Source organism: Sander lucioperca, chromosome 15, assembly GCF_008315115.2.
Source record: "Sander lucioperca isolate FBNREF2018 chromosome 15, SLUC_FBN_1.2, whole genome shotgun sequence".
NCBI classification, from domain to species: Eukaryota; Metazoa; Chordata; class Actinopteri; order Perciformes; family Percidae; genus Sander; species Sander lucioperca.
The window spans coordinates 9,973,500-9,991,060 of NC_050187.1; the positions used below are offsets into that span (position 1 = coordinate 9,973,500).

The 17,561-nt window shown below is 41.5% G+C and overlaps 1 protein-coding gene across 1 annotated transcript in view; it reads right to left on the bottom strand.

Moving 5' to 3' along the window:
- Positions 1-17,561, bottom strand: part of LOC116039357 (adhesion G protein-coupled receptor A3) — a 204,280-nt gene that overhangs the window by 27,313 nt on the left and 159,406 nt on the right. Inside the window, exons 15-16 of the mRNA XM_031284117.2 lie at positions 7,041-7,168; positions 8-131 (exon numbers count right to left, since the gene is read on the bottom strand). Coding sequence (XP_031139977.1) covers positions 8-131; positions 7,041-7,168 — 252 coding nt within the window. The remainder of the gene's footprint in view (positions 1-7; positions 132-7,040; positions 7,169-17,561) is intronic.

Genomic DNA, 17,561 nt, shown 5'->3' on the forward strand with positions numbered 1-17,561 from the left:
CACTTACTGCTTGACAGATGATGGGGTATTTGATTCGATTGATGCCGCCGGCAAACACAGCAAAGGTCAGAGCCGTGTGGAAACAGAAGTTGAGAAGCATATGCCATCCCTTCCGACTGATGCGGATTGCGCTGCCAAAAGAAGAAAAGAATTAGCCGGTGAATACCATAACCCACAATGGTCTGTCTTTTATCATAAAGTCAAATCTCATTGAGATTCAGTTTTCAAGGTATAGTGCCCATCAGTCACTTTAAGTATGATTTAAGTCAGTCTTTTGCAAGGTCTGCGTGAATTGCACTTTTTCTTTTACCTTGCTACAGCCATATAGATTAACAACCACAGGAGAGCCTGGGGAATGCTGCTCATAGAGCAGTGCAAACAAGCCGTTACACACTCTGCTGCCAATACATGTGCTGAATAATAGAACACTGTCAAGTATTCTGAAAACACTTCCACCTTGGCTCAACTTTGAAAAGTAATTATTCACATTAAATATTTGCAAGTTGGGTCAACATAACTCATAGCTAAAACACATTTTGAATTCTTTTTTAAAACTGTAATAAACTTTTTTTCTTCATTTTAATGGTTGCTAGCTTATCAAATACAGTAGTACAATATTGTATTTTTCCCCTCACCTTGAGCAACATGAGCTTTTCATGTCTGACAAAATACACTTGAACATTTTAACAGAGTGAACTTTTACCATCAACCAATATTTCATTGGGTACCATGTCATTAACCATGCACACAACATCACTCATGGGCTAACCACAGTCACTCTATAACTGTATTACAACAATAGCATTGTAGTGGAACAGTGGAAATGTTGTAAAACACAACACCAGGAACACTGCAGAAACACACATAACGTTAGACTTGTGCATGAGTTTGGGGCCATGGTGCATGCTGGGATGTTTGCCTACATGTCCACCTTGAGAAAATACTATTTTTAGTTTGACTCTAACAAAGGATTTTTAAATTTAAAAAATATAAAAAATAAAATTTTGAGTCGAGAAAATCTAGACTGCATGAATAAACAAGAGTTGACACTGAAAGTCAAAATATGAATTTTAACTACATTGTTTGCATTTATAATATCTGATTTTCAACCAGACAGAACCATTGCTGTCTTCTACTTTGGGTGCTACTGTACAAAATCTAAAGCTAAAACAACACAATCATTCAAAGAAGATCTATGCAATTCAATGACAGAGACACACTATTTTTAAGTTTTTATTTTGATTGAACTTCAAAAAAATGGTATTTACAGGAATACTTTTTCCTGACAATGAAAATAAAGTGCTGAAAGACACAAAATGGGAACGCTTCCAACTAACTGTATAATCTGTATTTTAGATGATGGCCCTCAGGCAGAGGGCTATTCACAGATCAGATTCTTCGTCAGAGCTCAGTGTGTTATTCAGTGTATAGCCTTCCTACACAGCTCCTTCACACATAGAGTACACCCAGTGGTATATGCACACAAATAGGAATCACTCTGCTGGTTTGATGAGGAAATAAAAAGAGATTGCGTCCAGTTGGCTGGGCCAGTTGTAGTTTTTACAAAGTAAAACTATGCACTCTTATCCACTTTGTGAAATATGGCATTAGCCGGGGGGTTACACAGTCTTGGGCAGGGCACTTAACCCACATTACCATTTTCCATCCAGCTGTTAGAGAATAGGCTAAATAGGTCAGACAATACTAACATAGTTGTCACTCTGTGTGAATAAATGGACCATCCATTCTTTTAACTACTTTCCCATGTCTGTTCCCATCCTTTTCATCCCTACAGTCACTGTCACCATTTGAAATTATATAACGTTGTGCTAGAAATCTCCACTCCCCAAAATGGAGGAGCGGAGCCCCGGCTGCACGTGAGCCAACTGTAGATGAAGCAGTGGCTCAGCAGTGAGCTGCGAGGCGTGTCTGGGGCCGGGCTTCACTGCTCTGTGTAAAGGGAGGGAGAGTTAAAGCTGCTGTTGTCGATGCCTCCGCCGCGGTCCAAGTACTGAACTCCATTCAGCAAAGAGGCCATAAATCAGGCCGGCTCCTGGCCTCCCTGGAAGAAGGTTTTCATAGGCTCTGCTCTGAGCTTTCATTGGGTCAAGTACATTAACCTGGCAACCCTCCACATCCCCATCTCCCAGAAGGTAAGGAGGGGTGGGGGGGGGGGGTAAAATTGTCCTCTCTCTCTGCATCTGTTCTTACCCTGCACCCACTGCTGAGCCAACTGAACGAGCCAATAAAGCTATGGACAGTATAATATGACACACTCTACCATGGGTAGTTTCAGCCAAGCCATTTCATTGGTGGAAGACACGTTCCAAACACGCTGATAAGTCCCATAAACCATAGGTAGCAGCGCTGGTAAATGGTGAAATGGAAATGGTTTCATGCTAATTATGATGGAGGAAAGGTAGCAAGCTGTCAGCATAGGGCTGGGCTAAATGGTTGAAATCGATACCACAATACTGAAAATATTCCCGATACTGATAATTATGTTAATAGATACTAATAGCTGTAAACACAGTGATGACATATCACCTTCTAACGTGTGTCTGTCCAACGTTTGTTGCTGAGCAGGTGGTGTACAGTGGGTTTATCAGAGCTTTTTCACAGAAAACAGCTGCCTGCTGTGGCTGGAAATACCGCTGATAAGAGCCGTGAGAATGAACCAAAGTAGAGTTGCAGGCTGTAAAATCAAAACATTGAGCTAAAAGATGCTACAAAGCTTAGTGGAGCTGAGGGGAACTGCAGAGTTAGATTACACATAGTCAGCTGACCCATTAAAATAGTAATTAGAGTAGTACTTTATATGTATCTTATTTTGTTGCTTGTAAATAAAAATAAACGTTTTTTTTTAAACACAATCAGGCAACACACACATTGATAGGCATTTTTAACCACATCAACTCAATTCCTTACTACCATCACAAAATGTATGGACAATAAAAAAGCTTTTTTTTTTTTTATTCCTATTATGCGTAATTTAAGATTTTTACACCAAGATCCATCATGCTTTGGCTGTAAACAGAAAGTGCAGCCTGTATTTATTTTAGCCTAAGCCTAAGTGTCTTGAAATTTTGGTAAATATGGACAATGGAAAAGTGCAATGCTGTACAGTCCCTGTAACCATAAAATACAGACAACAATAAAAAAAGAAGTAATTCAGTAAGAAACATCATTTTAATATAATTTAATTTATGGCCGTTTGTCCTTGTTGAACATTGATAACCACTGGACAGACAAAGTTCCTCTGATTCCATCTGTATGTGCATGACATCAGTGTGCTCCAGTTTAACTCTGGGAACACAATTGCACCAACTGAGTTAAAAGGATTTTTGGGTTCAACGATATGATACCCACCACTATGTTTTTGACACATGCGCATTGCACCCATAGTCACCAATCAGATTCAATCATGGCTTATCATGCTGGCAGAGAAAGAACCAACAGTACATGTTGTATGCATATATTGATGCATGTGTGTGTATGTGTGTGTGAGCTGAAGTGATAAAGTAACAAATTCAAACATGAACAACCCCCGGTGCCTATCCTTGAACAGCCTCCCTCACATTCTGCCCATTTAATATGCAGTCCCGTGTGCTTCACTGCTCAGATACTGTCAGTCAGCTGGAGTGATACTATATAACTAAAGTGTTACTAAACATAGATGTGTTTCAGTGCTGGGGAGTGCCTAGAGGGAGGTGTGGAGGACGAGGAGGTGGAGGATTTTGTTAATGTGAGCGCCGTTGAAAGAAAAAGCCTCTAACCCTAGACACCACAAAAGCTCAGGCTTCATATTCTAAATATGGGCTTTTTCTCTCTCTCGTTTGGACTGGAATTAGTGTCTTCTTGTTCAGAAAAGCACTTTGTGATACATTAGTGTGTTAACATGTAAAGTATCGTATTTTAGAGTGTCCAAGTTATGCTTTACCCATGTAAACACCTTATCCTGATTCCAGGGCCTGAAATTAAGACCTGACCACGCGCCAAATGCAGGTTAATTTTGCCATTGGTGGATAAAACTGTCAATCTACCTGCCACCTTGGCAGCCAATGAGAATTGAGTGGTTCAGAGTTGTTTTTTTGCCATTGTTGTTCTTTCACATTTCAACCAAGTCCGCCATTTGCTTGGATTTGAGCTAAAAATGTGGTGGCGCATTACTGGGGTGAAGAGGCGGGCTGAAACAAGCAACCAACAAAAAGATGAGGATGATTCAAAGAAAAGTAAAAGAAGCCATTTTATTACCAAGTGGACAGTTGGCGACAACGGCAAGAGAAAGAGGTGGAGGAAGAGGAGTGTGTCTGCTCCTTTTTTGTGGACTCAGAGGAGCAGTCGGCAGTGTTGAGAATCAGCTCACTTTCTACATGAACTAGTTCAAAGTTCAGTTCACAAATTTTAAAATGAACTAGTTCAGTTCATAGTTCATACTTCAACATTTTGAACTAAGTTCACAGTTCCAAAAATTAACTAGTTCATAGTTCTTTTTTTCCATATGTTGCTTCAGTTCAATGTGCCGTTTCAGGTTTGCTGTGGATGTAACTGAAGTGCGCAGAAGTTTGCACAGAAATGTAAGATTTTTCCCATCCTCACCGACCTTGTCATAAAACTCGTTTAAATGATCATACGACGCCTCCATGCTGCTGTCGCCTCCATTCTGCTTTTTGTTTTGATGACGCATGCGGCGGTGCGACACTGGTGGCTGGTGTTGCCAGATTGGGTGTTTTTTCCGCTACATATTAAAGCTTAACTCTCGCCAAAATGCAACCTAGGGTCTTTTTGTGAATGTACCATGTTCAAGTGCTCATTCTTCGGATTGGTTTGGTTTTTATTAGTTATTTGATCCTACAAAAATGGGGTGAAACGCCATAATTGACATCTGTGATTGACTCACAAGTGGTCGGGCAGATGTATGGGCGGGACTTCCATACTGTGGCTTCACCGCCTGATAACTACTGTGCAGACTCCAAAGTTACAAGATGGCAGTGCCCGTATCCGGGATATTTTGGCTTTACTTTTGTACAGTGGGAGGTGGTGGAGACAAGTCGTCCATCTTTATATACAGTCTAGGTGTAAGACCAGGATACTTATGTGCATGTAATTGTACTCTGCTGCGAAAGTAATATTTAAAAAATTGTCAAAAAGGCATCATTGCATGATCATACATGTAACTAATGATTTTTTTCCAGAAATGTCTGATTGCAATATAACCTGTAATGGTGTGCAAGTTAAGATACTAAATCATATATTAAAACACAGAGTCTTGTCCCTCAGCTGTGAAATAGTCCAGTAAAATACCTGTTAAAACAGCCCTTTTATGTATCTTCAGTATTATGTATCAACTAAAAATCAACACTTAGCAACTACTATAGTTCTTTATCTGAGATTTAAATGAAAATATATATTTTTGGAATATTGGTGTTTTTCTTCCTGTGCAGTGGTGCATTACTGCCATTTCATAAAAAAAAGCCCCCGTATTAAGGATTTTTCGCACTCGTCTTTACTTCATTCCTGTTAATAGTTCTTAAAACCCTACTATGGATCATGGTTGTGACTTATTTCTTTGCATCACGTTTGACTAATAATTAGGGTTGGGTATCGTTTGGGTTTTTTCCGATACCGGTGCTAAAGCGATACTTTAATTTATGGGAAAAGGGTATTTTACAATAACTTTGAATGCACCACGAGGCCAGTTTCAAGTGAATGCACCGTCTGTGTTGTTTTTCCGACAACGGCAGCTGCACACTGTTAGGTCCCGCTGTTGGAATCCTCTACAGTGAAATACAGTCACACTTTACACCGTTTAGCTGTCAGCATTTAACCGTGTTTAATCCAGCTACTAGCTAGTGGTAGGCTAACGTTACCTGCTGTCGAGTGTAGTGTTAACTAGCGTCATGTGCAGCAATGCTTTTGTCGTCCGTTTCGGAGCATCAGAGAGAAGCGCAGGCATATCAGTGGCACCGAAATGAGGTCCCAAAATCCCCATTGCTATTCGGCCCGGTAGATACCGGTCGTTAAGGCACCGGTGCCATATTAGCGCCGGGTCTCGGTACCCAACCCTACTAATAATAGACTAAATCTGCACAATTTTTTTTAGAATATCCAGTTGTGTTTGGAAACTGTTCACATACTGTATCACTCCTGTCTGTTTTTCTTCAGTTAATGCTGCAGTGCTAGACGACAGTACGTAAGTGATGCTGCTTTTTGGAGCCTTAAATGCTGTCATGACTGTCTGACTGCAGAAGGACGCAGCCTGTCTCTCGCCCAAGTGTCACAGATGGATGCAAACTGCAATTGCTCCTGTGCGTTCACACAGTTTCATCAATTTTGCGCTTTAGTCACAGTAGGGACACGAAAACATAAATAAAGCCAAATATATGTGTCTGAGAAAATATCAGTTAACTGTGTTATTCCAAGAATAACACTATATTTTTTTTTTTTAGAAAATGTGACATTCAAGACGTTTCCCCATTTCCTTTATATGAAAATTGATGGTGGGCTATTACAATAATTCCACATTAATGCCACGGACATGATAAAGTGACTGATGATGTATAGTACAAGAAAAACTGATGATGAATTGGGGTCTTGAGATAATACGGCAGACAGGCTCTGGCCACTTTAATAACAGCAGATTCTCTGTCTTCGTCTCCATATGGAATATGGAGTGAAGGTGGCCTACATGCCCCTTAGAAATCCATTGGAAGCATACATTTCTGCTATGATCGTCTGAAACACACACACACACACACACACACACACACACACACACACACACACACACACACACACGCATGTGTTTAAGATCCTCTTTGTCAGACAGGCTGCAGTGCTTTACGCCAGCCTAAAGCATCTGACTCACACCCCAGGTTTTCTGAGGAATCAAAAAAAAAGGAAAAAAGGTAATGGATTACAAAAGTGTCTGCCCCGGTGTCCAGATGTGGAACTGAAGTTAATGTCTGTGATGTTAAACGCAGGTGCGTAAAGTTTAAATGTATACTTCGACAGAATCGAGGCGGTGCTTTTCTTCTTACCTGTGGTGCACTATGTACGTGATGATGGAGGCGAAGAGGCAGAGCAACATGACCGCCGTGCAGGCATACACGACCGGGTGCAAATACTCCCCAGGGTATGGGGGGAAAGACAGCACCTTCTTCAGATCCTGAGGCAGGAAAAAAGAGAGAGAGAGAGAGAGAAAAAGTGGAGATCAGACAGAAGTCATCATAAATACAGTGTCATAAAGATAATCAGTGAACAAGAACTAGGCCTGCACAGTGACAGCATTTCTGACAATCCACCCAAAGTCGAAGATGATGAGCTCTTCATATGCATATGCACAGTAAACTGCGCCGACGAGATACGCAAGCAAAATACAAATGGATGTCAAGGAATTGTCTTCGAGTTAGAACGCTGTCCAAATCAGCATAAAAGAGTAACAACCCTGTCGAGTGAATATTCTTCCCCCTGCATTTACATTTTGTATTTCAGGCATTTAGCTGACACTCTTACAGTCGGAGCAACTGAGTGCAACAATAGCATCGTCTTCCTAGTCTGCCAACATTTAAAGCAAAACAAAAATGGATAGCAGCCAGGCAAAAAACGAAAACAAAGTCAAGTCGCCTATTGTGTCTTACTGTTAACAGACGCCCATTAAGCCTTTATCAACATCACTGTCCATTTGCTTGGTAATTTATTCTACATTGGGTCTTAAACTCTCAAAATAGAGACACCTTTTTAACACTTTCATTTATCACCATATCTGTAAGATTTAGATCTGTTGTATTCAGAGACAAAACAAGCCATGGTTTACATTTCTACACCCATTTCGCATCTCTGTGTGGAGCCAGCTGTGACGTCACGATTTAGGCTCCATCATGTTGACGTTGCTAAATAAAGTGCACCTTATCTCCATAGCCCTGCCAGCTCAGTGTGAGTTTGTGTCTGCGAGGTTGATCCACACACACACACACACACACACACACACACACACACACACACACACACACACGCTGTCTGACTCCATCATTGTCTCAGGAAAGTAGCCGAGTGGGATATTCTCTCTCCGTGTTTATCTAAAGGCTGCCTGTCGAGGCCTGTGACGGGTCATGGCCTTCAACTGAGCATTTATAAGCACAGTTGTAAAGTAGTGGCCTGAGATGAAATCAAAGGTTAGGGGTACAGGACGCTGGGGAGATGTAGAGCAGGAGAGTGTGTGGTACAGACTCTCATCATTGAGTCTAATAAAGCCTTTCCTGTGTGTTTAAAGAGGAAAAAGAATAAAGGAAGTAAAAAGAGTTGGAGCCAAGATTTTCATTTGGGTTATAAATAAAAAAAATTCACAATGTATTCTTTAAAAGCAGTCATTGCTCTGATGTTGTTCTGCTACTTACAAGAGATCACTTTATTTACTGCAAACTGCATAAAATACATCACTTCTGATGCTCTAAAACATGTTTCCCATCCATCCATCCATCCATCCATCTGTTCATCCATCATTTATAGCCTGCATGTTACCCTTTTCTCTGTCATGGTGGGCCAGAGTCTTTTTCCAGCTCTCAATAGGCGCGAGGCAGGGTAAACCTTAAGCAGGTTGCAAGTAGGGCTGGGACGGTTATCGCATTACCGCAATACCGCAGTCACGTGACGCCTACCGCGGGTCTGAGCTCGTTACCGTCATCACTGCAAAAAAACATTGGCCTTCACATGTGTGCACGTTGTGTCTAATGACATGGATTCAATGATTCTAATGACATGGATTGTGTCTGATGACATTATGTCCTACATGGATTCAAGGTTTTCTAAACAAAACTTATCATCAAAAGATGGAGCAAATCCGACCTTTCGCGAGTTGGGGAACGCAATGTTCCATGACACATAATAACATTCCATTTGTGTTGACTATTGGGCCTATATGCGAGAGTAGCCTACCAGTGTAATGTCTTGTATCGGAGGCAAAGGCAAAGACATTTCTCCGTTCTCAGCTGAGGTAGACACATTAACGTTACAGCTGCAGTGTTAGCCTAGCCTAGCAGCTAACAGAGTTTCCTTCTGTTTATAGCTTTATCCCGATAAAAATGTCACAGTTGAATTTCAGCCTGCATGCACGTTTCGCTCAGCAGCTAGACGGGCTGCACTCGGGCTGCAACATGTTGTAAGGTTTAAGCCGATGTTTTTCGGGGGTAACGCCATTCACTTTACCGGCAGTATTGACAATAGATAAAGCCACCGTGTCTTGAGAAGCTCTAGCTTGTTGTTTTATTGTTCACTTTTAACTCACTTTATATCAACTTTGCTATCTCTTTTTCCTCTCGCTTTTCCTCACAGCGGCACTCATACGCTACTCTCCGTTACCGCTCGCTCTCCTTGCGTGACCGCACGGGCACTGACGTCACTCACTTAAGGCACCCTGCCATTCTTGCTCTAACTTACGCTACTCTCGTAAGGGGGTTGCGGTATACCGCTGTACCGCGGAAATGTCTTGCTTTTCAACCGCGGTAAGAAAAAATCCATACCGTCCCAGCCCTAGTCGCAAGTCCATTAAACGGCTAACACATACATATACTGTATAGAGAGACAACCGTTTACTCTCACATTCACACCTACGGTAAGACTCGGCATATAAAGAGCTTTGAAGGGGGGTGTCTGTTTTTTAGCCTTTCCAAAACCAAAGTCTGAGCTCACTAGCCTAAGGATTACAGTGTGTTTATCTGCTCTTTACTTATAAATGATAGCATGCAGCTATCTAGCTTACAGGTGTTTAGAGGATTCTTTAACAGTCGGTTGGAAATTTAAAATGTCAGCTGGTAAAGGCGTTGTCAACCAACTTATGGAGTTCACGTTAGCTTAATTAGCTAGCTAGCTACAGCTGATAAAATGTGATAGCAACAATTGTAATTTCAGCTGGCAAAATTGGTGGCTAGAAATGAGAAGCGTTAGAAGTGTTTCAATTTAGTAATACATCTGCCATCATTATCATTGTAAACTGCAAATGTGCCATCTTTAGATTTTGGGATAGAATCCAGGGCACCCACAAGAAATTAACAAAGACACCAGGAGAAAATGCCAACTGAATGGAGCCAACAAGGCCTCAGAGAGACCCCAGTCGGGCAGTAAAACTTGCACTGACCAGTAGTAGATTAAAGCCCTTGGAAACATAACAGCAAACACTTGTCTTTATTTACACATCCAGCAGACACAGAGCAACTTTAGCATTGATTTGGAGTTGTGCCTGTGTCCACCTGACATACCAATATTCACTCCACTTTTATTAGCTCTTCAGGTCCTCTTTAGCTGCTAAATGCTCCACTTTCTTCAACACCTAGTTGCTAACATTATTGTCTGTTTAGTGCTAAACAGGTAGTTTATAGTAACCTGACGTACCATGTGGTTTGTTACACAGAACCATTTAAAAAGCCGTCACTGGAAACTGTTTGGAAAAGGGCAGGTACTTAAAAAAATACCTTGCAGGTGATTGGACGAACTGCTATCTAAGACGTCCGCCATTGTTGTTTTGAACGAACAGTTACGGCCATTACACACATACATACCTAAACCACAAATGCATTACTTGTCAGCCTGACAAGATGGATTTTCGTGTGATATGTGATCTGGCAGTTCTTGCGTGATGTGTATAGTACAGTTGGTTTATCAGAGCTTTTTTCTGAAAACAGTTAGCCTACTGCTGGTAACAAGGCTGGTGAGAGAGATGAGACTAAATCAATTAAGTTGGGGGCTGTCAAACCAAAACTGAAAGAGGCTAAAACACCATAGAGCTGAGGGGAACTGCAGAGTCGGGTGGTCATTCTTGGTGGGCTTGTCACTGTGCTATCTTCCAGATACATGTAGTCATTTCATCCATTGCTAAAATAAAATTATTGATTACAGCCGCTTTAACACTAACCATAACATCTCCGAAGAGCTATTCTTGCCTAACTTTGAAAGGTGGTGGAAGACCAAATTATCAATCTTTAATAAAACTACAGACGTTAGTTTGCAGCTTGTAGCTGGACCAGAAAATTAAAAACGACAACAGGGAAGGAGAGAGAACCGTAATTAGACCCAACAATAAAATGTACCATCACTTGGGAGGGTGCTGATGGGTTGGCCCTTTTGGGGGAAAACACATGACAAACATATTCCAAAATTGTAAACATCTTCGCATAATTTGGAAGCTACAGATTTACAGGGAATTATTACGTTTGTATTTGTCCCCGGAGCGATGTCACGGAAGGACAATGAAAACTGGTGTTAATTACAGCTCAATGAATTGATGTTAAAAAAAAAAAGGGCCTGAAGCATCAGCAAGAAATCCTACTGAAATTAAGCTTTTATGTCAGTATGCTGATTTATATACTTAAAGAGCAAATAACACTTCATAGGGGGTTTAGATCATTAAAAATCATTAAAAATTAACTTGTGCTCAGACATATTGAGCGGGTCACATGGTGAGTGACGGCAGCCATAGTTGAATGGCTTTAGGTGTGATGGAGGAAGTCAAACGTTCTCATGGGATATATTATCATCATCACTGGGCTTGTAATGGTGGCTGAAAATGTCAGCCTCTTGCCTCCAGAGTATTTAACCATTTCTCACCCCAACATATAAAGCTCAGTAGCCCACAGCTGTTCTGAGCTGCTTTTCCTCCAAATCCATAAGACGTCATGCATCTTAGAAGTGGTAACTTATTACCAAAAAAGTAGCAAATTGACTTTTATTGTAGAAGAAATCAATGTACTGAGCAGAAAAACTGAACCGGCAGACGACAAATGAGCTGCAGCTCGGAATGCTATAACTAATTTGAAAACATTGAAAAAAGAGCTTTTAGAAACTGCATTTTTAAAAAGGTGTACAGTTATTTCTTTGCTTTATCTTTTATTAAATTGTATTTATTCATAGCACTGATGAGCTAGATGACCTAGACTTTGCTATCTCACAAAGAAGACAAGAGTACTGGCAGACACCTCAACACAAGTCAGCCTCAACATTCATGAAGGGATACTAAAGTCCTCAAGGCCAACACAACCCACAAAGACCCAGTGACCCTGAAGGGAATAACACTTTAAGAAGTACAATGCTCAGACACTTCAGCTCTAGCATGAACCCTATATTATATCTTGTTGTAATGTTTGTGCTTTTGTAATGCAGAGACATGGAAGACAACCAAGACCACAATGACACAAGTACAAATATTCATTAAGCGCTGCCAAATGCCCAACAACCTGTGGAAGAGGAGATCAAGAGAAGAAGATGGGGATGGATCGGCCTCACACTCCAAAAAAACACACCAGCACCACCAGGCAGGCCGTTAGAGGGAACCCTGAAGTCACAAGAAAAAGCAGGCCCAAGAACACCTGGCCAAGGGACCTCAAGACTGACATCAGCAGAGCGGGCTGACATGGAAACAGCTGGAAAGGAAAGCCCAGGACAGAAGACTCTGGCGAACTGCGGTCAAAGTCCGATGCTCCATCGAAGAAAGGAGCGTTAGGCGCAAATAAACGAAGTAAGTAATTAACAGCATTGTCTGCCATCTTTTCACTCTGTGCTTTTTCTAGTAGCTCCTCCATTTCTGTCAAACATTGCATTGAGAGAAGTTTCCATTAGCGCCACATTCAAAAATCAAGCAATGTAATTATGCATGCCGGCTTTTTGAAGTATACTTAATTTAGGATTTTTTTTTCACTGTGTATGCACTACATACTTTAAACACAATTTGAGTTTATTAAAAGCTTAAAAGCTCTGCTAACAGCAGAATGTGCTGTTCCCAGCAGCCAAGTGGACCAAGAATAAACAGATTACAATTTTGATTAAAATAAATTAATTATTTCGTAAAGAAAATGCCCAAAATTGGGCTCTGGTTTCATGTAAAAATTTGCTGGTTTTCTAAGTCTTTTATGATAGCAAACTGAATGTTTTTGGATGCTGGGCTGTAGTGACTATGTATGTCCTACACTTTAGCCACTACTGGCTGCTAATTGAAGTCAATTGTTTAGACGTGTGCTCAGAAGAACCAATATCCAGTCTTTACCAATACTTTATATCATAATGTGTTTATTATTATACTCAATAATCCTCGTTGCGATGTTGTCCAAGCACAGAAAAAAAGGTTTGCCGCTTTCCAACCAGCAACACCTGTGGTTACTGACATGAACAAAACATCAAATACATGGCTCCTACATGGGCGGTTGATCAGCCAAAACAAGCAGTTTGACTATGTCAGATGTAATCTAGACAATGATGATGGGCATTTTGCCTATTTTCCGATTATTCCGACTTATAGACTGGGGGCCCTATCTTGCACCTGGCGCAGTGTGGCGCAAAGCCCGACTCAAGTGTCTTTGCTATTTTAAGACCATCCTGCGCCCACGTCGTTTAAATAGAAATGCACTTGCGCCCATCTTTGCGCCCATGGGCGTGCTGGTCTTACAGGGAGGTGTGTTCAGGTGCATTCTTGGCGTATTGCTGTCTTGAGGCAGCGGGAAGTGATCGCACCATTGACCAACAAAAACCTGGTCTAAAGTCAATAGCGCAGCATTTCATTGTTATTTTAACAGTGAATTAGTGAAATAAATGTGCTTAGGCTTATGCACAGCGCATGCACACTATGCTTGTTATACACACACAGGGAAGTGCAGCACACAAACATGCAAAAGATTACAAATAAAAATATTATGGTGCAATTCCGCCATCATAATAGCAATGCGCCAAGGTACAAACGCGCCTGGCTTTTAAAGGGAATGGGAGATGACACTCTGATTGGTTTATTGCATGTTACGCCCAAAACACACCTAGGAATTAATGAAGACACTAAGTACAACCCTTTTGAACCATGTGCCCGGCGCAGGGACCCTTTTTTCCACCGTCAAACTAGCAAAAGTGGATTTGGACACGCCCTAAACGCACCTGCGCCAGGCGCTTCACGCCGTGCGCTTAGATCGTTAAAATAGGGCCCTGTAATATTATTGAGTAATTGAGAAAATTAGATTAAATGGAAATAAACATGCTTTTAAGTTGCAGTCCAAACTGAGTCCTTGGATATTAGACCAGAAGTTTTGGGGGGTAGCTCTGAAGAAATCTTAGCTTTTCTGTGTCTGAGTTGTATTTCCTACTGTGTTTGATCATTTATCTGCCGTCCACTCATAGATCAAAGTATTTCCAAAATTAGATAAAGACAGGATAAGATGAGTAAAATCTTTTGGAAGATATTACACCCGTAAAAAGACAAAACAATGTAGACACTGATGTAACATGTTACCATCATCAAAACCTGTAGCAGATGAATGTGGGATTCACAATAGAGCTGAAACAATTAATCATTAGTCGATCAACAGAAAGTGTGTCAACTATTTTTGTAATTGATTAATGTTTAAGTCACTTTTTAAGCAAAATCACCAAACATTCACAGGTTACAGCTTCTCCAATTGGAGTATTTGCTACTGTGGTATCTGACTATTTACCATTGTGATCTAAGTTTTTGGTATAAGGAGGATGCATGAACTTTACTCTACATTTACTGAGAACATCTGGAAATTGTTAACATGAGTAGGGGTCCCCCCAAGACAGAAGAGACCTTTTTTGGAGTTGTGCCAGATAACAGGCATTGATTGGATAGTTATCCGTCCAATGATATACATACAAAAATATGTTGATACAATGCATTGAGATATATACGTTGTCCACACAAAGAAAAGTCAGAGCGACAAATTTTGAAGATTGGGTCGGTCGTCTCTCCAAATATCCATGGGTCTGTAAATTGATGCTGAAAACTCTGATGTAATAAATCTTTTTATACCAAGAGCAGTGTCTACGAAGTTCCTTCTCCATACAACGGCAACACAGTGCTGCAACTGAAATATACCACACTACCTTTCTCACTTTTATATAATTGTAAATTAAATATCTTTCTGTTTTGGACAAAACAAGCAAAGTGAATGTTGGGCATTAGGAAATTGTGACAGCCATTTCCCACCATCAAAAAGCAAAACAACAAAAAAACAGCAGATTAAATCGTAATTAAAATAATAGTTAGTTGCCATGCAGAGTACCACAAAGCTATACAAGAGAATTCCATGAGACTAACAAACAAACATTTCAAGCAGAAGAGCTGGTGGACCAGGCAGCTTCCACACCAGCCAGAGAAGGACAGCAGTAGCCTAAAGGTTTGAGTTGGCTGGCTGGGAGAACCAGGCTGGCTGAAAGTGAAAGAGTAACAACCACTTATTCAACAACTACAGAGGTCTCCTTGTGCAAGGTGCTGAACAGCTGTTTAGAGGCCAACAATAGAGGAAGTGCCTTTTTATGGGGCAGCAGCATATACTGTACAGCAGACGAGTATGAAAGCGAAGAAGGGCAAAGCTGGAATAGAGTGTGCATGCTCAGCAGAACCCTCCCCTGGACAAATAAAGGTTACACAAAAAGAGCTTATAGCAGGCAGAGCTGAGGGGGGGGGTGTATATAGAGAAAAAGAAAGAAGGATGAAGGGAGACTGTCCCCTTCTGCAGATGGATAGGCCCAAAGAAAAGTGGTAAGGGGGGACTACAGGGTGCCCTGAACAAATTGTTCATACTGTATCGCTCCTAACAGCAGGGTTGATGCTCTTGGGGTGATGTGGGGCAAACTGCTGCAGCGCATTTAGAAGTGAAGGCTTGAGCGGGATGAATGTACACTTATACTGAACACTGGCTCAAGAACTATCGCTTTATTGCACTGTTGTTACAATCCAGCTATTAATCATTTTCTTTAAAGCATATTGACTTTTTCTTATATTTTTTATCTCTTAAGGGCTGCTACATTTGAGTTTTACACTGACTCCTGTACATTTAAGTTATGTATAGATCTCACTGTGCTGTGCAACAGATACAGACTGTAGAGTTGCAAATCCCGGCTGTCATGCTGACTGATAGGCCACTGGCGTAGCTCGCAGCATGCACTTAACAACTCTTCCCTGTTGTACTCTTTCTTGCAGAAGCAGGATGTCAGATAGGGACAGGAGGAGCCAGCTTCAAATGTGATTCCTCCACTCCAGTTATTATCATTATTGCTATCTATTACATCACGGCACCAATGGCCACTTTATTAGTCTGTGTGGCAGGACAATGTGACCAGCGCCCTGACAGCGCAATTCATTACAGATAGGCAACAATACTGCCATACAGGGCAGATTGGTTTAGCCTATTCAGAATTAGCACTGGCATGTTATACGTCTAAACATGCCCCCATTGTCCCCTAGCCTCTGCAGCTAAACAGGCCCCTGATCCTCTGTTTGTGTTGTAGTTACAACTTTAATCCAGGATCCTCCCTCCCCATGCCAAAATCAGATTACCAGAGTCAATTAAACTTGATCCATAATCTCAGCACACAGGCACAATGGGTGCAAGGTTATCAGCCCTCCAAAATAAAATGGGGCGAATACACTGTTAATCTGAGAGGATTTACATGCTCAGTGTCTTGTTTCCGCCTGGTAATCGGTTATGATGATGAACTGCACAACCTGTAGAACCCAAACTCTCAAACTTAATGCACTTTTTGCTTTTAATTGATGCTGTTGAAACCGCAGAATCTGTAAGTCAATCCGTGACATATGTCCTCGCCAATGTGCTCCTTTCCCTGTGGTAATCACATTGGTGCATGCAAGAATGCACAAACATTGCGGGAGAGAGGGAAGGGAAAGGGAGTGAGAGAAGAACAAAATTAAAATCCTCTAGTGAACAGCTCCCGGCTCCCAGCGCCCATCCAGCACTGTATTTTATCATCCTTGAGTGGCCGCGTGAACACTGGAGGGGAACCCAAGTGAGTGTGCAAATCAAACCCACTCTGGTTCGCCCATACACCACCGGATAACAGAGAGACAGGACAGCAGACGGGACAGAATAACCTCCGGACTTTACAACGGTCACGCACCATTAATGCAGGTCATCAGTGTTTTGGCTGCACCTTGTGGCTGTCACTCAGCTCGTAGCTTTGAGATCCGGTCACGCTCGTAATCAGCGCCTCGCTCGGCGAATGTTCAACAGTGGAGGCCAACAAGGCCCACCTTGAAATGAGCAACGAAAAACCACGTGGTAAACGAGCACACATCCATCAAATCAACAAACATTATGAGCTGATGAGAAACCTCGCCCGGCATGAAAGATGAAGGCTCTCTCGATGAGGCTCAGGCATATCCGTTGTGGTGTATTTGTCTACTAAAACATCGGGGGGGCATTGTTTCATTAGCATTCATTGCTCTAGAGCCTCCGATTAGAAGTGTTGCATTTAGCTTTAGGCTATTCAGAGTCCTGTACAAAAGTTACTTTAATCGCTGTTCTGTGGAGATATTTAAAGCGTGACTATCAAACAAAATGAGCCCTGTGCACTGCTCAACCTCGCAAATAGAGTACAAGCTCATAACTCACTGTAGACAAAACCCCGTCTTGGCCCTCTACAACTGGAACAAAGAGACGTGAGTACTCATTTTAGTACTCACGTCTGCAGACTTAGACTTTGAATTAAATTACATAACATTAATAAATGGGACTAATTGTGTATAAAACTTGAATTCATTACCTTGTCTGTGAACA